The sequence below is a fragment of the Urocitellus parryii genome, chromosome 7 (assembly GCF_045843805.1).
Source record: "Urocitellus parryii isolate mUroPar1 chromosome 7, mUroPar1.hap1, whole genome shotgun sequence".
Classification (NCBI taxonomy): domain Eukaryota; kingdom Metazoa; phylum Chordata; class Mammalia; order Rodentia; family Sciuridae; genus Urocitellus; species Urocitellus parryii.
In genome coordinates this window covers 142,248,344-142,269,050 of record NC_135537.1, presented here as the reverse complement: position 1 = coordinate 142,269,050, position 20,707 = coordinate 142,248,344, and the positions used below count along the sequence as shown (strand labels likewise).

At 52.1% G+C, this 20,707-nt stretch overlaps 1 protein-coding gene across 4 annotated transcripts in view; it reads left to right on the top strand.

The window, feature by feature from the left end:
- Positions 1-20,707, top strand: part of Ksr1 (kinase suppressor of ras 1) — a 150,057-nt gene that overhangs the window by 90,264 nt on the left and 39,086 nt on the right. For 3 of the 4 annotated variants that reach the window (XM_077801335.1, XM_077801334.1, XM_026388759.2), the window contains exons 3-4: positions 15,954-16,101; positions 20,159-20,618. In XM_077801335.1, the coding sequence (XP_077657461.1) occupies positions 15,954-16,101; positions 20,159-20,618 (608 nt within the window). Of the gene's footprint in view, positions 1-4,749; positions 4,944-15,953; positions 16,102-20,158; positions 20,619-20,707 lie in introns of those variants that run through there. The other variant, XM_026388754.2, reaches the window with a different exon arrangement.

The window sequence follows — 20,707 nt, the reverse complement described above, 5'->3', positions numbered from 1 at the left end:
TCTGCTTAAGCCTTGTGCCTGGGGCAGGGAGGGTGGAGATCCTGTGGTCCCCATTTTATGTGAGCCCCAAACTGAGGCTCAGAGTGATTTGTCGGCACCGTCCAGTGAGCTGATGGCCAGGTGAGAACTTGGGTGGTTGTGATCCTAACCCTGGTGTCCTTCTCCCCAACTTTGTCATCGGATATCTTACCTAGAACAGCCCAGTTGGGGGCCACTGTGTGTAGTCGGGTCATTGAATCGGCTGCCACTCGTTCAGATTCTCTCTTTCCTTTCCCTCCCACCCCTCCTCTCTCTTTCCTTTCCATTCTTTCATTATCCATCCATTGGTCACTTCCCTTGTGCCAGGTGCCCAGATTACTCATCACAGGGGATTCACTGACGGCTGGGGGGGTGGCACACATCTGCAGATGACCCCGGCACAGAGCTGACTGATGGCCCCCAAGGGGAGAAGGGATGAAATGTGGCAGGCCCGGAGCCGAGGGCCTCCTCCTGCACCCTCTCCTGTTCCTTCCGAGGCTCATTTGTTGAGTGTGCTGTTAGCCCTGATGTGTGCCAGGCACTGTTCTAGGCACTGAGCTCCTGTCTCCATGGAACCTGCATACAGCACTCTGTCCAGTTGATGAAGTCACTAATTTTTCTGATTCTGAACCAAAGTACCCTCTTTTAAGCTTCTGAGGTGGGGGAGCCACTAGTTTCTAGAAATAGAAGTCCTGAGCATGAGCCTTGTCCTTGCCCTGTACTGCTCCGTGGTTTGGGGCCGGTTAATTAGCTCCCCCCTCCACTCCTTGCATTTTCTGGCTGCTGAGTCCCATGAGCCCCTGGGGGCAAGGATCTGGCTTTTTTTCACTGTGACTCATTCTCCGTTCTGGCATGTACTAGGTGAGCTTGTTGAGTGCTTGGTTTTCGTCACTGTGACCCAAACACGGGATCCAGAACAACTTAAAGGAGAAAATGTTTATTTTGAGCTCACAGTTTCGGAGGTTCGGTCCATGGTCGGCCGACTCCATGGCTCTGAGCCCAAGGCAAGGTGTAGCATCATGGCAGAAGGGACAGCAGAGGAAAGCTGCTCAGGTCACAGCATCTGGGAGCAGAGAGAGAGCGAGGAACCAGGGGCAAAATATAAGCCCCAAGGACATGCCCCCAGTGACCCACCCCCAGCCCATGCCCCACATACCTACAGTTACCACCCAGTTAGTCCATTCTAATGATCAATCCGTCAAATGGATGAATCCACTGCACTGGTTAGTTTTGAGTACTGAGCCAACTCCGGGGCCATTTCCTCTGGCTTCTAAGCTGATAGCTCATGTTTGCCCCCCGCCCGCCCTTCCTGGGACCACCTCAGAGGCAACATTGCTCTGCAGCAGATCTGACTAGCCAGATTATATTGGGGATTTTTTTTAATGTCAACACTGTTCTGTTTGAATTATTAGAAAGCAAAAGTCTCTTTTTTCATCAACTTTCTTTTTTTAAAAAAAATAGCTGCACTTAAATTCTGGAATCCTCTGTTCCCAGCAGGAAGACTTTTGGGCAGGAAGCAGGGTTGGAAAACAAGATTGCTGTGAGTGTGACCTCTGTAGGTAGATGGCTCAGATCCTGGCCTTGGGAGGCAGATGAAATCCTCACCTGCTGTTTGCCAGCAGTGTGACCTTGGACAAGTCCCTTACCCTCTCTGCGCCTGATTTCTCCTCCAGCAGTTGTTCTAGCTAGAAATTCAGGAGTCATTTCTGATGCCGTCTACTTCCTCCACCCCCAATTCAAAGGGACTACCAAATCCTGCCGTCTGGATTTCCCAACCCATGTCCCCAATCCATCTGAGTCTCTTTGTCGTCCCCGCCGCCTCCTCTATTGTTGCAGTCACTGCTTGGAGCTGATCACCTACATCATTGTCCCCAATGACTTTTCCCTTCCCTGTGTTTTCATTCTTCATGAATTAAGAGTGATTTTTCTCTTAAAAGCCAAATCCAGTTAATCTCACTTTTCTGAGTTAACCTGCTTTACTGGTGTCTTACTGTGCTCAGCGTGAAGTACAGACCTGTCCCTGGTGTCCTGGAGACCCTGAGGTCTTGGGGTCTTCCTCCTCCTCCCCCATCTCCTCCTCTCCTCACTCTGCCTCTGGCCGCAGAACCAGTCAGGCTGTTTCCTGTCTCAGCTCAGGGCCTTTGTACATTCTGTTTCCTCCTGGAAATTCCAGCTCTAGCCTCAGAGCTCATCCCCTCATCCTCTGCAGGGGCCCCGAGGTCAGCTCTTTAGAGAGGCCCCATGTCTAAAATTAGACGCCTCTCACAGCCACCACTTTCTCGTAGTTGTGTTCTTTCCATTTTATCACCTATTTGCAGATCTCAATTACATATTTTAGTTAGTGTAAAAATAATTTTTTTTTATTCTGTGGTTTTTATCACCATGTGAGCTCCCTAAAGCAAAAGATTGTTTGGGTCACTGTTGTGCCCCCAGAGCTGAGTGAAGTGCTCACACTTGGTAATTGGTGGCTCCTCATTGACTGGATAGATGAAAGACGGGGGTGATGGACGGGTTGCTAGGTGGAAGAGTAGCAGGGTACCAGGCACAAAATAAGCACTTACATAGTAAAACTTCATATTTTCCTCCTCAGTCAAAATTTTTCCATAGCAAGTTTTCAAGTACCACTGAACTTAAGACAGAGAGTTTGATGAGCTTAGATAAGTCAAGTTATCTGGCTGCAGGGCTGGGACAGTGCTGTTAACACATGGCTTTGGATAGTCCACCCCACAGGGCAGGCACAAAGGGCACAGCAGCCCGGCCTCACTTCCTTCCACTGTAATAGTGCCTATCCACAAAGAGCTGCTGTTCCCAGATCTATAGCTGCCAAATCCCAGGGAGGTCTCTGATTGGCTTGACTCTGGTCACATGAGCATACTGTAACACAGGAGAAAGACTCTAGATGCCTTAAAGGGCTCGGCCTTGGTGGAGAGGACGGAAGGCTCAGGGCCACCTGCACTCAGAAGTAGGTTCTTAGAGGAAATGACAGAAGGAAGGACAGAAGGAGGAGGCATGGAGACTTTCTCAGATGCTGCCGGGGATGCAATGGCGCATGCCTGTAATCCCAGTGACTCGGGAGGCTGAGGCAGGAGGATTGCAAGTTCAAGGCCAGTCTAGGCAACTTAATGAGACACTGTCTCAAAAAGGGCTGGGGATGTGGCTTAGTCGTAAAATACCCCTGGGTTTAATCCCAGGACTACAGAATTTTAAAAACTGATATTGAAAAATCTCAGATGCAATAATAGCTGCTACTGTGGCTTTGCGGCACCCTGTCCCAACCATGTCCAAAGGGGAGGGTCACCTGGGAATCTTGGGTGACAACTGTGTCTCCCTTCTCCCATCAGTGAGCAGAACTCCTGTGTCTGGTTCAGAGTCGTCTGTGGAAGGCCCTGCAGCTCTCGGGATGGCTTCTGTGGAGATCTAGAACTTGAGAGGGGAGCCCATCCCCAAGTTTTGTTTTTAATAACATTTTTAATGAAAATAATCTTTATTTTAGAAAATAGAGAAAAGCAAAGAAAATAAGACTACTGTGGTGCTGCTACTCAGAGACGATCCTTGGTTATTGACGTCTTAGGTTGTTTTCTTAGCATCCAGTAATTCACACCTATGCTCATGTTCAAAAATGTGAAAAGTGTAGAAGAGAATAACAGCAGCCGTTTATAGACAGTTTACCTCATAATATTACTACTCAGAGAGGAAAAAAAAACTATAAACATGGCACATTTCCTTTATTGGAAATGTTTTTTCCTTCCTCTACTGTAGTTTATTCATGAATTTATGCTATAATTATTTAGTGACTGCTCCCAGGGTGCCCTGGACGGAGCTGTGAGGGTCCCTCAGGGTCCCATTCAGTCCTCCCTAGAACCTCACGAGGCGGCGCTGTCGTCTTCAGTGTGCGATAGAGGTAGAGAAACTGAAGTGACCTGTCACTTACCTGAGGTCACCTAGATGGTCAGAGGTGGAGCCAGCAAGTCTGGCTGTGAATAGGAGTCATTTTCCTCGTATTTTCTGTCCCCCAGTCCTCGTGAATAGGACCATGTGCACATTCCCTCTCTAACGCTGGAGAAATTTTACTTTTTTAATTTTATTTTTAAAAATTAATTTTAAAGTCGGGTTTTCTAAATCTAACTCACGTTCATTGTAGGAAAATCCAAATAATTCACAGAAGCTTGGAAAAGAAAACGAGATCCCTACCCAACCCTGCCAGGCACGGCCCGCCAGTGCCTCACTCTCTTGACATTTCTTTTGTGGTTCACAGAAAGGCATGGTCACCGTTTCCGGGGTGCCCTGCTGGCACCTGGACGGCTGAGCGTGCTCTTCACGGCCGTCTTGTGTGCTGTCCAGGGCACGCTGCAGGTCACAGGGTGCTTCCTGTGGGTGTTCAAACCACCCAGCCCTGACTAAGGGAGAGGCTGCGGGGGGCCTGGGTGGCAGTGGGAGCTCATGTGGAGGTGGGGGTACCCCAGATGACTCACTGGGAGGAAGAAGATGACAGTGTTGCTCGTTGACTCAGGCCCTTCTACTTTTTTGGAGGGAGGTGGCAAGGCAGGGAAAACCTCTCCATCTGGGTCCCAGCAGCCCGGATCCCAGCCCCCTGCTGCGAGGCCGCCAGGGCCTGCCTCACACCCAGCACCTGCTCCGGGGAGGTATGTGCTGACTCCCCAGCTCCCAGGCGCAGACTATTTTTGGCTGCAATGACTGTTCACTATAGTCACGAAAACATACCCCCCCCTCCCTGCCTTGCTCTTCCCCGGGACACAGCACTGGGGGCCGGGGCTGCACAGGACCCTGAACTCGGCCCCCTCACAATGCATTGTCTGTGGAGCTGGGTGATGGCCAAGGCGTCCAGGGGCACCGCCCCCCCCCCGCCCGTCTTGCTGCGAGAAGCCCCAGGCCTGAGCCAGCCTGCGCTGGAGGAGGGTTGTGAGGTAGGCACTAGGGTCCAGTTTCCCCCAAATACCCACCATGGGTTCGTGTGGCTGGACTTTGAATCCTTGCTTTGCCAACTGGCTGTGGAACGTGTTTGGGCAAACCTGCATCGTAGGGGACAAGTAGACTTTCCCCTTATCCCGTTCCCTGGCTTATGATAAGGTGACGGGGGAACAATCTAAATCTTCCTAAAGCAGCCCTCTCCCCCATTGCTTCTAGTGAATTGCTTTTGATGTTTTTTTCATGCTTCTAGTTGAAATAGGTTACACGCTTGTTTGGGGCCTGCTGTGTTCAGAGAGTGCAAGGAGCCACAGCTGTGGAGCTGAGCGGCCCTGCCTGTCCTCCCTGGCTGACCAGGCCAGGGGGACAAACGGCATGCTGTGCGTGTTGCCTTTGGGGCGACTGGACCTGGGTCCCCATCCAGGCCCTGTCACTTACTCGCCATGTCTTTAGGTGACATGGCGAGTAAGTGACACCTCCCTGAACCTCAGTTTCCTTGGCTACCAAGCAGTTGTGCCCAGGCCACTTTTTGAGTGGCAGTAGTACCAGTAGTTGTCGTTTGCATGATTAGATGGATTGAAAAATATTTTAAAAAACTGAATAAGAAGCAGTATGTCTCAGCTGGTGTGGGTCTCGGATCTGCTCTCAGAACCTGGATGTTGGAAGGTAGCTGGTGACACCGGGTTTGGCATCTGTGTACCCTGTCACCAGAGTGTGGATGGGTAGGGCGGAAAAGGACATGGAGTTGGGGGTTTCTGTCTGCCGCTCATCTGCTGAGCCACCCAGATGCTAGGGTCTTGTCAGGCTCTGTTAGGGACAGCCCAGGACCTGATTGCCTCTGGATTGCGCAGGGCTCGGGGCCCACGAGGCAGGAGTGTGGCTTGGCATGTCCCAGGCAGCAGCTGCTTTGGGCGGTGATTCTCAGGCAGGTCTCGGGAATCTTCCCTGGCTTCCTGGTTCCATTTGCTCAGAACACCTGGAGGAAGGAGGCCTTTACATCTGGGGAGGGAACGTCTCCCTGGCTCTTGGTGTGGATTCCTGGCAAGGACGTGGGGATCCTGGACCTGGTCCTGGTGCTGTTGTTTTGGGTGACCGAGGCGAGTCCCCTCCCTCTCTCTGGGCCCTGGTTTTCTCCTCAATAAAATGGACATTGGACTAGGTTTTCTCAGAGGAACCCTTTGACATCTGCCTTTGATTTTGGCCAGTGGTTTCTTCTCAACCTCTGGGGTATCCACTGCCCCCCTTTTTATGCCCGCAGAATCTGGGAGCTATAGCAATGGCCTCCTGGCGTGGGTCCTGGCCACCTGCTCTGAGGCTCTGTCGGGCTCTCTTGGCTTTGAGGCCAGTGCTCCTGTGAGGCGGGAGTGGTTTTCATCATTTCTGGAAAAGTACAGAGAGGACTGCCGACCTCCTGGGTCTCCTGAGAGATCTGGGCTCCTGGTGGACACCTGTGGGGGACACAATGCAGGCTTGTCTGCAGGCAGAGAGCCTGGTTCTCAGGTCTCAGCCCTGGGCTCCCCTCCTTCTGCCCAGCCCTTCCCGCTCCTGGACAGACAGACAAACCCCTCAGAGGACCGACCTCACTTGCTGAACACTGGACCTGGCTCTCTGGTGGAGGGGTCTGATTTGGTTCCTGCAAGACTGAGATTGGGGCCAGGCCTGTGACCCAGGCCTGTTTGCCACTGTGGGCGCGCTGGCACAGCTGGCCCCGCTGGCTGGATCCAGAGCTCTCACCCTGCAGCTCTGGAGGAGGCAGTAGGTAGAAGACGGGGCTCGCGGGACTCTTTTTAATGGTGAGTTTGAATGGGGGCGAATTGGAAGGGGGAGACATTGGGGACCAGTGAGAAATAACCATGGCTACACCTGTTTATTTCTGTCAGGGCCTTACTGGACCCTCAAGAGAGCCGGGGTTCCCCTATAGAGCCACATTTCAAGCCAGATCTTCCCCTTACAACCTATGTGTGGGATTTGCTGGCGACAATCCCAGATTCCCCTTTCCTTCAAGGAGAAGTGTCCTAGTGGGCCGGGACAGTGTATGATCAGCTGCTGTCTGTCACCCTGCTATTCTGTTGCATCAGAAAGGGAGCCAGGGACAGCTCCAGGGACAGGGAGCCACTGCTGTGGAGCAGACAGGGTGGGGAGGGGCTTCTGAGCCCAGGCCTGCTCTGCCCCAGCCCTTCTCCAGCACCCTATTCTGTCCAACAAGGGACTTTCCCATTTGCCAGTTCTCAGAAGCCAAGTGTCACCCAAGGTGTTAATGTTACTTTTTGGCTGCAGGCTGACACATACAAACACACACAAGAATTGTTTAAAAATTTTACAGTAACCCCCAAAAATAAACAAACAATATTTTTGGAGTATCTCATTTTTGTCTTGAGACTTTTTGTGGATAATAGTGTTTCTTTCAATTTTATATCTGCAGTCATGCTCAGTCTGGGGAAGCCCACCCACCTCCTCCCTCTATTTTGGGAGGAACCTGGAGATGTGGGGAATCATCAGCCCCCCACGCTGGTGTGTGTGTGTGTGTGTGTGTATGCGCATGCATATGCATGCTTCTCTCATGCTAGATGTGTCTGGCCGTTTTCAAATGGTAGCCAAGACAAGCAGTTTTACAAGTGTGTGTCGATGACACAAGTGACAGACTTGGGCTGCCTAGGTGGAAGCTATGGGGCTGGGTAGGAGCCTGTCCTGGGTGTTCTTCCTGCTGGGTGCCCTGGAGGAGGCAGGGGGCACGGTGGGGAAGGGTCATTGAAGCCTGGGACCCATTGTGGTTGGTGGGTGTTTCTTGAGGCACTGAGTGACCCAGTACATCCAGGGTCAAAGAGCTATGGCCTGTGGGCCAGATTTTGTTTTTCTGTACACTAAGAGTGTTTTTCATATTTTTAACTGGCAGGGGAAAAAGCAAAAGAAGAATATTTTGTAACACATGAAATGATATGAAATTCAAGTTTCGGTGTCCCTAAATGTCACGGGAACATGGCCACACCTGTTTATTCACATGTCTTTGGCTGTTTGGTTGTAACCATGGCAAAGAGGAAGAATGGGCCTTTCTGTGTCAGTGAGGGGGCCGGGAGGCAGCCCCAAGACAAGCTTTCCAGGAGGTGACAGTGGCCCTGGAGGGAAGGTGGTGGCTTGGGACAGCTGGCAGCTGGAGATCTGCCCTAGGCTGAGCTGGAAAGCACCAGCCCCCACCAAAGACCAGGAGAGGAACTGTGGGCAGCTCTGAGGCAGCTGGGAAGCAGGGTGAGGGGGCCCATGGAGAGAAGGCCTCTGGGGAGCCCCTGCAGCTGCTGTCAACCCCACTGCTGGACGAGCTGACTCTAACTGACCCTGGTTAGGGCGGTGTGGAGTCAGAGAAGCCAGGTGTGTCCTGTGAAGCCAGTGGCTACAGAGGCACTCTGCCCTGAGAGTCCACTTCATGGAGCAAGACAGTGGCACCAGGCATGCCTCAGCCTCACCCATCATGCTGTATGGCCTCGGGCAAGTTACCCACCCTCTCTGACATACATACCTCAGGCTATTTTGAGGATTGCATTTGGTGATCTTTAACAGTTCTAACAGTGCCTGGCACCTAGAAGGTGCATAATCAATGCTCATCACTACCCCTTTCTTCACCCCTCCCCTGGTCCTGCATCCCTCCATCCTCGCTGCTGTGCCATCTGTCTGAGACTTCCAGTTCCAGCTGGGGCACCTGTTCTCCAGCTTGGGCGAGGCTGGGGTTGGTGAAGGAATGTGGGTCTCACAGGATGATAGGCCCAGCCCCAGGACACAGCCCTGCCCTGCCAGACCTTTTCTACCCTGGGCTACCTCTGCCAGACTGCATGCCGCACCACCTGATGCCCTGCGAGTGGTCCCTACCCCTGCGAGTTCTGATTCAGCTGGTCAGAGATGGGGCCAGGGCACCCAGGTTCTTTTTAAAAAATCTTTCAGGAAATTCCAGGGTGCAGCCAGGGCTAAGGGTCACTGATCTTTCCTAGTGAAATCCACTCATTGTGTAAATCAGAAAACCAAAGCCCAGGGAGAGGCAGGGTGGTGCCCAAGGCTGGGGGGCCGGGGGTGGTCCAAGCCTGGCTCTTTTCCCTGCCATGCTCGCCCATGGGCAGTGGGTGGGCCGCTGGGCCTCCTGGGGGTGAGGTGGTGAGGAGGCTGGGCCCAGAACTGTCCCCAGACAAAGCTAGTGTCCCCAACTTGCTGCTGATCTCTGTGGAAAACCCTAAAGGCGGCCCACCCTGCTGACTCAGCCCCTCCTTTACCTTCCAGAATATCTGACCGTTATCATCCAGGTCTCCTCTCCTCCTCCTCCTTCCTCAGCGCCAGGGAGCAGGCAGAAAGAACATCTGCCAGGTGCCCCCTTGCTCCCTTCAGAAATAGCCCTTCCTCTCTGCCTTCTCCTTCCCCGGCTCTAGACAGAGGCACAGGCTCCCTGTGGCCACCCGTGGGGCTCCCTTACTGTTGTGACCAGTTTCTGGGGACCAGTTAAGGGTCTTGGCCCTTTAATTCTTCAACAGACAAGGAGGCTGAGGGATGCACTGCCCACAGCACAAGGGTCCAGGTGCCAAATGGTCCTCAGAGCACCACCCGTGGACGTGGAGCCCTCACCCTGCTGGCTTATGTGCCCCAGACGAGGACGCTGACCAGATATGCACAGTGTGGATCTGCACCTTGCCTTCCCTCTCCCGGCTCCCCTCAGTTCTGGCTTGAACTGTGACATGTCTCTGTGACCCACACCCAGGCAGTGAGGCCCCTGGCACCACAGGGACCCACAGTGAGTGTGGATGGCTCCTGGTGCCAGTCGGCACAGGTTTCTAAGTATAGACTCCAGTCTGCCCCGTGGCTGCTGGTAAGTCCCGGGATACCATCTGATACCCGGGGTGGCCTGTGACACCAGCTGCCACCAGCTGCTGAGGGGAGGGGCCGCCATGTTTGGCCCAACCCATTCCCACTGTGGAGAACAGAGACCAGCAGTCTGTTATGGCATGGCTTAATTGTCACAGAACAGGTGGGGGGGGACCTCAGGGCTCAACGGGCCCCGCTCTCTATCACTATCAGAAAGAAGAACTCGAGACCAGCTACCGGAAAACACTGACTGTGGTTGAGGGAAAGAGGCAGAGCTAAGCCAGGGAGGCTGGGCTGCTGCCCCCCCACACACACTCCTGTGCTCCCAGACAAACCCTGAGGCACGTAGGGGCCAGGGCTTCCCCCAGCAGGCTGGACACCTGAGCCTCTTCCTCTTGGTTTCTACTTCCAGTTTCTTCTTTAGACAGAAAGAAGGTGGGCACTGGTCCTTTGGGAAGTAGTATGGACTCCCAGCCTCAGTCCCTCCTGAACACCAGGGCTTTGAAATGACCCAGTATCTTCTATGAGCTTTCAGGCGGGGGGGGGGGGGATGTCCTCCCGGGGTTCAGGGCCTTTTGGTGGCTAAAAGCCCCCCAGTCTGGAGAGGGTTGCTGAGTGGCTTCACCTGTGAGCGCACCTTCAGCGGAAAGCCAGGCTGATCCCAAGCTCATCTTCGGCGAGAGGGTCTCCAGAGAGGCAGACCTGGCTGTGCCTGTCACTGTGGGGTGTAAGGTCTGGGGAGTTGATTCAGGGCACAGTTGAGCCCAGGGGGCCACTCCTGAGGGTAGGGTTGCTCAAAGACTGGGCTAGCTGGAGGCGCAGGCAGTTAGGAGGTGCTTCTTCTTCATGGGCTGGTTCCCCTGGTTCCAGCATGGCTGCCGGCCCTGTGTACTTTCCACTCTGGATTAACTTTGGGTCCCCAATCAGTCCTAGGAGTCAGGTGGCCTTCTGAGTGCAGTTTCCCTGGTGGGTGGCTCAGCATGAAGCCTGGACACCCAGTGTACCTGCTGCCGGGCGAGGTCACAGATTACACTGACACTCAGAAGACATCGCATTCTTCCTATGGGGTCTCCAGACCTGGTGGCTCCCTGTAACCCATGGACATGTGACTTGTATTGTCTGCACAGATTTGAATCAGTTGCCATTATGTAAAAATCAACCATTCGAACATAAAAATTCAGATTTCTTTAATGCTGTAAGGTCTGGCACCCCGCCACTGCCTCTTGTCCCTCTAAAACTTGAGCAAGGGCATTGCTGTTGCAGCTAGTCACAGCAGAGAGCGCCTGCATCTCCTTAAAAAGATAGATCCAGGGACTGTGCATGTTCCTGCTGGCCCCATTTCTGCCCAGGGACTGGGACCAAGGTGTGTGGGTTTGTGATCCTTGTGGTACCAAGTGACCGGTTGCTGACAGTGGCCAGCTCCATTGACTGCAGCTTCTAAGGAGAGCAGCGATGTCCCCGCTCCAATCTAATCATCCAGCTGCAGGGAGGAGGGATTGGACAGTGGAACAGTCACTCAGAAATAATGCTACTGCTCTTCAGTGTGGATGGTGCACTGAGCACTCTGATTTCATTGATGAGGGAAGGTGTAGTTCAAACCCCAGGAAGCACCAAAAGTCTAAAGGCCCCGCCTGGGAGAGGCAGAGCAGCACCCATTAAGGAGGGTCTTAGGTGGCCATTTTCCCCGGCACCCCTGCCTGCCCCCCAGTGAATTGGAGCAAAAAGTGGAGGCAAGGGAGGAAAAGAAAAGGTCACCCTTTGCCTTATTTGAGGAGAGACGACTGATTCCCCAAATCCTCAGGGGAGTGAGAGATATTTTCCAGCTAACTTGAGACTACAGGGAAATATTTTTCATATATATATATATTTTATATTTTGAAGAAATGGATTTGAACACATTGTCTTTTTGTGAGTGGGAAGGGTTGGAGATTGGACCCAGAGATGCTTTAACACTGAAGTACATTTCCAGTTCTTTTTATTTTGAGACAGGGTCTTGCTAATTGCCCAGACTGGTCTCAACCTTGTGATCCTCCTGCCTCAGCTTCTTGGGTTACTGGGATTACAGGTGCATGCCACTGCGCCTGCCTTCTATCTCTCTCCTTGAATCAACTTGCATAAAGGGCAAAGAAACAGTCCATTTTATAATATAGTTCTTTTGAAAAGTGGGTAGAAATTAATTGCTTCAATTTACTTTGGAAAAAAATAATTTCCTCAAAGAGGGAACTACTGCATCCAAAGGCTTCAATTATCCAAGCCTGGGATAATTGAAGGAGCTCTGGGATGTGGCATGCCTGGGCTTCAGGTCTGGCCCCGCCATCTACTAAGTCACACGAGGTCTCAGTCAAATGGACTGAGCGGCAGCATCTTGCTGAATGGGTTAGAGAGGGGGTAGTGTACACAAAGTGCTGGGCGGACTGTGTGGCAAATCGTTTTTAGTAATGGATTTAATTATTTTATTTGACAAATTGAAACTTGGTACAGGCTAAGCAGGAGGGGAATAAAAAGGCAACAAAAAAAAAAAATCATCCCTGTTTGCATTTTAGTTAGGTTGCAGTTTGTTCCTGGGCTCGGTTCCCTTAAGCAGATCTCTCATTTTCCAGAAAGTTTCTGAGTCCGTATAGCCTTGGAGAAAATGCACGTTTGTCCTCCTTGGCGTGCATGGGCCTATGCTTGCGTGTGGGTGTTTGTGGGTGACAGGTGGAGGACAGCCCATCCTGTGCAGGGTGGAAGGTTGCCTCGTGCAGGTGTGTTAGGCCGAAGGTCACTGCTGATCTTGCCTGATGATATTGCCAAGTTGGTTTCCATGGCCAGATGTAGAGGGAAAAGATGTCAAAACTGTGTTGTGATGAAGAAGAGGTGCTGGGGGAGATAAAGGAAGGCAGTGGTGGAGTGGAAGCTCCTGGGTCGTTATTTAATCTCCTGCCTTGTCTGTGCTGTTCTAATTAGTGCTGTCCTGGGATGGATGCGTCCACGCGTGGCTTTTGGTTTTATCATCTGAAAGGATTTCTGACAACCAGGGGTTTTTATCCCACTGAAGATGTACTTCTTGGTTCTGTTCCATGTCTGTTTCTCCTTGGCTGAGAGTCTTGCCACAGCTTTGGCCAGGCGCAAAGACAACCAACAGAGTGCTGTGGGGGGAAGGAGCAGGGCAGACCCATGCTGTGGCCCTCAGGCTCCCCCGGATCCTCATCAGGCTCAGTTTGACACTTGGGTCTGAGATTTACAGTACCTTGAATAGACTAACAGTGAAATTATTCTTTTAAAATAAAATTAGAGGGCTGGGGATATAGCTCCGTTGGTAGCGTGCTTGCCTCGAATGCACAAGGCCTTGGGTTCAATCCCCAATACCACCAAAAAAGAACAGTCTAAAATAAAATTAGAGCCAGGTGCCATGGCACACACCTGTAATTCCAGAGGCTCAGGAGGCTGAGGCAGGAGGATCGAAAGTTCAAAGCCAGCCTCAGCCAAAGCTAGGCACGAAGCAACTCAGTGAGACCCTGTCTCTAAATAAAATACAAAATAAGACTGGGGATGTGGCTCAGTGGTTGAGTACCCCTGAATTCAATCCCCAGTATCAAAAAAATAAGTAAAATAAAATTAGAAGCTAGGCATGGTGGCGTGCCTGTAATCCCAGTGCCGTGGAAGGCTGAGGCAGGAGTTCAAAGCCAGCCTCAGCACCGTCACAAGGCCCTCAGCAACTTTATGAGAATCTGTCTCTAAATAAAAATACAAAAAATGGCTGAGGTCATGGCTCAGTGGTTAAGTGCCACTGGGTTCAATCTATGGTATCAAAAATAAAATAAAGACACAACTTGCTAAAAAAAAAAAAAGTCATTGAAAATCAACTTAAATTCTCAAGAGCTATGACATTTATAGGATCATTTGCTATAAGGTATCTGGCCTTCCCTGTTATAGAAAATCTAAAAAATAAACAAGGAAAGAAGGGGAGAATCTAAAACCCCATCCAGCCATGTAGCTCTTTGCATTCTGTCTGTACTCACCTGTATCTTAGTGTGTTGTCGTTACTTGTTTGCATGACCTCCCCCTCCTCACTCACCCCCCAACCCACGCTGGGCTGCGCTCCCGGTGGCCAAGGACCTGACTGGTTCTCTGGATCTGCTCCAGGCTTTTTTGTACCTGCTTGAAAGAGGAAAGGCCTGAGGTTTTGGAGTCAGACCTGACGCAAATATTCATCCTTTGTATTAGTTTTCTGTTGCTGCATAAGAAATTTAGCAACTTCAAGCATCACATATTTATTTATTTATCATTGTTCCTTTTTTGCATCACGTATTTGTTAGCTCACAGATGTGTAGGTAAAAGATGGACAGGCAAATCCAGACCAGCTCTGCTCCCTTCCCTGCTTAGGTATTTTTACAGAACTAAACCAAGTATCAGCCAGCCAGGCATCTTTTAGGGAAACTTTGGGGGAGAATCCACTTCTAAGCTCACTTAGGTTATTGGTAAAATCCAGTTCCATGTGACTTTAGGAGCAAAGTGAAATTTCCTCTCTGACTTCTGACGGTTTCTTGGAATAAACTGAGAGAGACAGATGGAATTGGAGAAAAGACACATGAGCTGATTACGTGCACAGAGTCAGTCACGTATTGTACTTATCCACTAGCCCAAAATGATTCCGAAGCTTCTATCCCCCTTTGTCTGTAGGGGAAGGGAAGAATGGGGAATGCAGACAATTTTGAGAGATCCTAAGAGATAATTAGGTGAATCGATGGTCCCAGAGACAAAAATTAGCTTGCGAAATCATTCTCTTTGAAATTTGAATAAGCCCAAGGGATTGACATCCTCTTGCAGTGGAAGGCCACTGGTCACTGTCCCAAGTCCTCTCATCTGAAATAGATGGTGGGATTTCAGATGGGGACAGAGAGAGCAGTGGTCCCTCTTGCAATCTGGTCTTAATGCAGATAAGGGAACTCAGAGAACCTCTCTTACACCTGGGTGGGAGAAGCAAGCCAAAGTTAGAGGAACCTGGATTCGGAGCCTGCTCTTAAGACCTTTTAATTTCCTTCAGATCAAATTGCTCAGCATGGCCTAAATAAATAGTAAATTGCAAATCTATATATTGAGAGTCTCCTACTCTGAGCCTCAACATGACCGTATGTTCAAGGCCCCCATTTCTTTGTTGGCTGTCTGCCGGGTGTCACCCTGTCTCCTAGAGGCTACATGAGAGGCCACCTGATTTCTTCCCTGGTTCTCCATCTACAACGTCCACACCAAGTTCTTCTGTGTTATGAACCAGAGAGAACCCCTTGCTTTTGAAGGGCTCTTGTGATGAGCTCAGACTTACTTGGACAGTTTCCCTTTGGGCATGTAATGTAATATAATCAGGAATAGCACCAGGGACGGAGGTCTTAGGACCACCTTAAAATTCTTCCAACCAATTGGACACAATGGCACACGCCTGTAATCCTGGGGAGCCTGAGGCAGGAGGATTGCAAGTTCAAGGCCAGCCTGGACAACTTAGTAAGACCCTCAGCAATTTAGTGAAACCCTATCTCAATAAATAAATAAATAAGAAGGCCTGGAGACATAGCTCAATGGAAGAGCACCCCAGGGTTCAGTCTGCAGTATAAAAAAAATTTACAATTCTTCCCCTCATCCACTTTCTTCTCCTTACTACCTGAGAGATTCTGTCCGGGTAATGTGGCTTCTCTGACCCTCAGGAGTTAGAGAGCCCAGTGGATGATCTGACTGCATTAAATAGGACCTGTCAGTACCTGGTGAGGGTTGTTTTTTCTCCTTCTTTTGCTAAGCCAATTTTATTTGAAACCCATGCTGTTGGATTCAGATGCAACACAGTTGTAAAGGGCCATCTTTGCGTTCTAAAAAGTCGTGACTATTTGTAACTTTCCTTTGCCAAAGAATAACAAGAAACTAGGGCAGCATGCGCCCATCCGGGCCTTTCTGTGGCCCCACCATCCCACATGCCCCAAAGCTGGTGTCTCCACTCAGCTGCTGTCTCTGGGAGAGCGGAGGGTGGGGGTGAGAGCGCTCTGCCTGTGTCCACAGACAAGTGGTGGCTTCTGGGCGGAGGCCCCACCAGCAGCTGGCCCCTGCCACTCAGCCGGAGGAGGCCTGGCCGGGCGGAGGAGGCTGAGGCGGGTGGTGAGGCTTGCCTGCTCACCCGGCTCTCTGGCTGTCCCTTCTGTGCCCCTCAGGAGATCCCTCGAGAACTCACCCTGGATGCCCTGCTGGAGATGGACGAGGCCAAGGTGAAGGAGACGTTGCGGCGCTGCGGGGCCAGTGCCGAGGAGTGTGGCCGTCTGCAGCAAGCCCTCACGTGCCTTCGGAAGGTGACAGGCCTGGGTAGGTGGGGCCTGCTTCCCTCCCCTTGCTCCAGGCCTCTGCACCTGCCTGCCTCCCCAGGCCTGGCTGGTTCTGGGGGTGGGGGGGTGAGACCTCTGCGGAGGGGGGCAGTGGGGCTGGGCAAGCGTGGCTCAGGGTGTCCGGGGCAGCCTGGAAAGGCCAGGGTAGAAGTTCAGAGGTTGTGTGTTGGGCCTGGGCCATGCCAGAGGCCTCCCAGGGTCTGTGGGTTCTGGAGCCCAGGTGATCTGGCCACTTTCAACCCTGGAATGCTTTAACGGGTTGTTAGGAATCCCTGACCAGCGCATGGGGCCAGCCCAGCATGATCCCTACCCACTCCTGGGGACCCAGCAGGGTCAGGTCCGGTACCTTCCACCAGCTTCCTGCACTGGAGTCCTGGGTATCCCCATCAGCTCCTCCCCAGCTCCGGGTCCCCATCAGGGGGCTGAGCTTGTGTGCAGAAGACCCACACTGCTATGAGCTTAGCTGAGCCAAGCACAATTAGAGAAACTGTAGGGCTTTTCAGCTGGGAGTGTGTGCAAGACTGTCCCTGGCCAAGTGTATAATCCTGGCATTAGGACTAGGTCCTGGGGAATTATTTGCAGGCTTTCTAAAATCTTACCTTGGAAACAGCTTCAAATGCCTGACTTAACGCTCCTGCTGCCACACAGATAAAGCTTTAAAATGCGCCTAATGAATGGAATTAGGCCCATTTTTAATTATCTGAGCCGCCTGTCTTATCTCCTGCTGCCTGAGGCTTAAGAAAAGCACTGAGGTTTAGATTCTCCTTGATTTTTCCCCCCCAGAGATGACTGGGTTTAATTTCTTCCCTGGCCGCATTATACCAAGTCCTCTGAACACAGAGTGCTGTGCAGAGAGTTACGCTCAATGAAGAATATCTTGACACTCCAGGCAGGTGCTGGACATAAACATGATAGAGGCATGGTTAGCATTCTTGTCCTCATATTTTACAGAGGAGGAGACAGCCCAGAGAGGGAAGAGGGTGTGGTCAGGGACACACAGCAGTTTGTATCAGAGCAGTGGTTGAGCCTCAGACTCCAATGGTGGTGGAGAGTAGGACTTGCCTCCCAAACTGAAATCTTTGGGGTGACTCATCAGCCCTCCCTCTAGGATGCCTGGATTTTAAAGAACTGTAGAGGAGCCAGCTGTTGAGTGGTAGTGAACCATTTGAGTTACTAGGGCTGCTGTCTGCTGTCCCAGATGCCAAGATAGGGAGATCACTAATTTCTTAAGCACCTACTGTGTGCCAGGCATGTGGCTGCAGTTCAAAGCATTGGCAGCATCTGGTGAGGTGTCTGGGATCCCAAACCTGGCATGGGCCAGAGATGAACCTTGAACTTTGGTTTCTCCCTTAGAGGGTCCTTTGTCCACTGTGCCCAGGAAGCGGACCTGCAAAAGAGACCTTGACCCTTTTGTTCTGAATGGAGAGACGTTGACCCTTCAGTTCTCCCCATCTCTTACCTGTACCTTTTGCAGGTTCTTTCTTTCACTCAGTCTCATCTAGACCCCTGCATCCTGGGCTGGGATGTGCCCAGGATGGGGGCCTGTGTCTGCCTGATTGTGACTGTACTTCACTAACACCTGCATTGGCGGGGAGGGGGGGGGATTGCATGGGTGCCAAGAATGTCACTTGATAAGGTCATGCATTCAGAGCATCTTCAATGCACCCAGGCTAGTCCTAGTAAAAATGAGCCATGAAATTCAAGTGGCCTCTGCGTGGCCACTTACAACTCATGCTCCTTGTTCACTTGTTTAACCTCGCTGTGCCTCAGGTTCCCCATCTACACTGGAAATAATAGGTAGCAGCAGCCCCTTGCTCACAGGGTTGTTGTGAAGATGAACTTAGTGAAGGGGTTATGCTTAGATTCCCTTTCCAGAGTTAGACCTGTGGAGTGACGGAGGAAAATGTTAATATCATGTCCCTTGTGGTGTCTTGCCTTAGGCGAGTGAAGGGCAGTTCTCTATGCTGGTGAGTAGAGAATGATCATTCCTGCCGATCTGCCCCATGCTGTGTCCATGGCAGACATCACTAATCAATCCATCAACTCTTCTATTGAATGACTCTTGTCATTCTCAAGCAGCCCCACTGCCAATCGACTGCCAATCGGTGTTGCCATTCATATCCCTGCTAGTGATACAAAGAGGTGGTGATTAAATAGGCAATTTGAAGAATTTGGAGTTTGTCTCCTTTGGTGGCAGACTTGTGCATAGATTCATGGGACTTAATTTTTCATCCTCTCAACAAGATACATGTGCCTGTCGCCTCCACTAGGCCAGCAGATAGGCTCAGCCTTCGCTTCAGCTGCAGTTCTAAAGGAACAAGCCCCACGGCAACCGAAAGGCTAACTCATTCTGCCCCGTTGTTTCAGTCAACTTTTTCACTGCTACAACCAAAAGACCTGACAAGAATAGTTTTAAGGAGGACAAGTTTATTTGGGGGCTCACAGTGTCAGAGGTCTTGATCCATAGATGGCCAGCTAGATTCTTTGGGTCCTGATGGGAGGACCCAAGGTGGAAGAGTGTGGTGGAGGAAACATGGCACCAGGAAGCAGAGAGAGAGAGCTGTCCTCATCAGGATAAAACATAGACGCCAAAGTCAGGCCCTCAGTGACCCACCTCCTCCAGCCACACCCTACCTGCTTTCAGTCCCGCTCTGTTAATCCCTGCTAGGGGGTGAACGCACTGATTAGGTTAAGGCTCTCATAACCCCATCATTTCACCTCTAATTCTTCCTGCGTTGTCTCACATGAGCTTTTGGGGGACAACTAATGTCTAAACCATAACACCAAGTGACTCATGACTGCAAAGTCATACTGTGAAGGCGGAGGGTAGGGGGCAGGCAGGCTCCTTGCAAAGGTGATGAAACTCACTAAGAAACTCTATGAATTGTGAAAGCAACACCCCCAAGCCACAGGGGGCCATGTGGGTGTGGCTTGACCACCTCTGAGGACCAAGAGCTCATTGCCTCCAACGCTGTTCCGCTGTGTCCAGCCTCCCCAGCGCTGTGGGAAAGGAGTGGTGTGTGGTCAAGATCAAGGGGTTCAGCTCCCATCCCCCCACTTTCATAGCTGTCTGACCTTGCTCGGTGTCCGTGGCCTCTCTAAATCAATCATAGGGGAGGACCAAGGAAGGGGGCGGGTGCAGCACATTGTGAAAGGTCTCCACGTGGAAGCTCATTCGGTCTTGAGCCAAGGTCCCCCTTCCTGTCCTCCCATTTGGTCATGTGGAGAGAGAAGTACCTTCTCTTTTCTCTGAGAGCCTCTTGAATTTGCCCCCTGCCCTTGACCCTTCAGTTCTCCCCCTCTCCTATTGGATCAAACCTGAAGTCCTTAGCAAGACATCTGGGGCCTTCCTGAGCTGGCCCCAGCTGGGCTGACCCCTCCATCTGCATCCCTTACCCCTCCTGGGCTCATCCGGAGCTCTCGGGCACACGGGACTCTGCAGTTACACGGGAAGGTGGCAGTCCTCGGGTGCCTCTGCATTGACCTTCCCCCGGCCTGATCAGCCCTCACCTGCCTGCTCAGCCCTCACCCTCAGGCAGATGGAGCATCCTCCTCCCACATAGAATGCTGTACATCCCTGTCCCATTTCACAGCACGCTGTGTCTCGTGTCTGTCACCCCCGCTGGTCTCTTCAAACTTGGGGTGTCTTTTTCTGTACCTTTAAACCCAGCAGCCAGCACAGTGCTGGGATGAATGGACCACCCTGCCCTTCCCTCCACACCCCCGGCTTTCTTTTCTAAGGTGGGTTCCCAGCTTGCTGCCCCTAGATGCCACAGTAAGATCCCTGCACAAGTCCTTCCATCTCTGGGCCTGTTTCCCCTGGGCACAGCGCAGACAGCAATTTCTGGTGGGCAGCTTCAGGCTGAAAGTGTTGTGGGGATGTCGGAGGCTCGGAAGCCAGGTAAGGTGGGGGCTGGAGCCATCCACTGTGGACTGGTGCCACCTCAGACAAGTGCCAGCCTCTCCAGACCCTGGCTGTTGGATCTGTAAATCCCTTCTGTCCCCAGCTGGGTGTGACTCGACTCCTTGGCCCACAGGAGGTGAGCACAAAGAGGACTCAGGCTGGAGTTCGTTGGATGCTCGGCGAGAAAGTAGTTCAGGCCCTTGCGCAGATGCCCTCCCACCTGCCAGTCTGCCCTGGCCACCGGGGAGCTCGCAGCTGGGCCGAGTGGGCAGCAGCGGCCAGGGCCCTCGCTCCATCTCCGTGTCAGCGCTGCCTGCCCTGGACTCGCCAGCCCCCGGCCTTGGAGAGGGCCTCTCGGACACCTGTATCCCCCTGCACGCCAGCGGCCGCCTGACGCCCCGCGCCCTGCACAGCTTCATCACCCCGCCCACCACGCCCCAGCTGCGACGGCATGCCAAGCTGAAGCCACCGCGGACACCCCCGCCGCCCAGCCGCAAGGTCTTCCAGCTGCTGCCCAGCTTCCCCACGCTCACCCGGAGCAAGTCCCACGAGTCTCAGCTGGGGAACCGCATCGACGAGGTCTCCCCGATGAGGTGAGTTTGAACTGTGGACAGAGAAAACCAACCAACAGAGAAGAGTATAAATTTAAAAGCGGAAGGTACCCCCATCTCTCAGTCTGTCC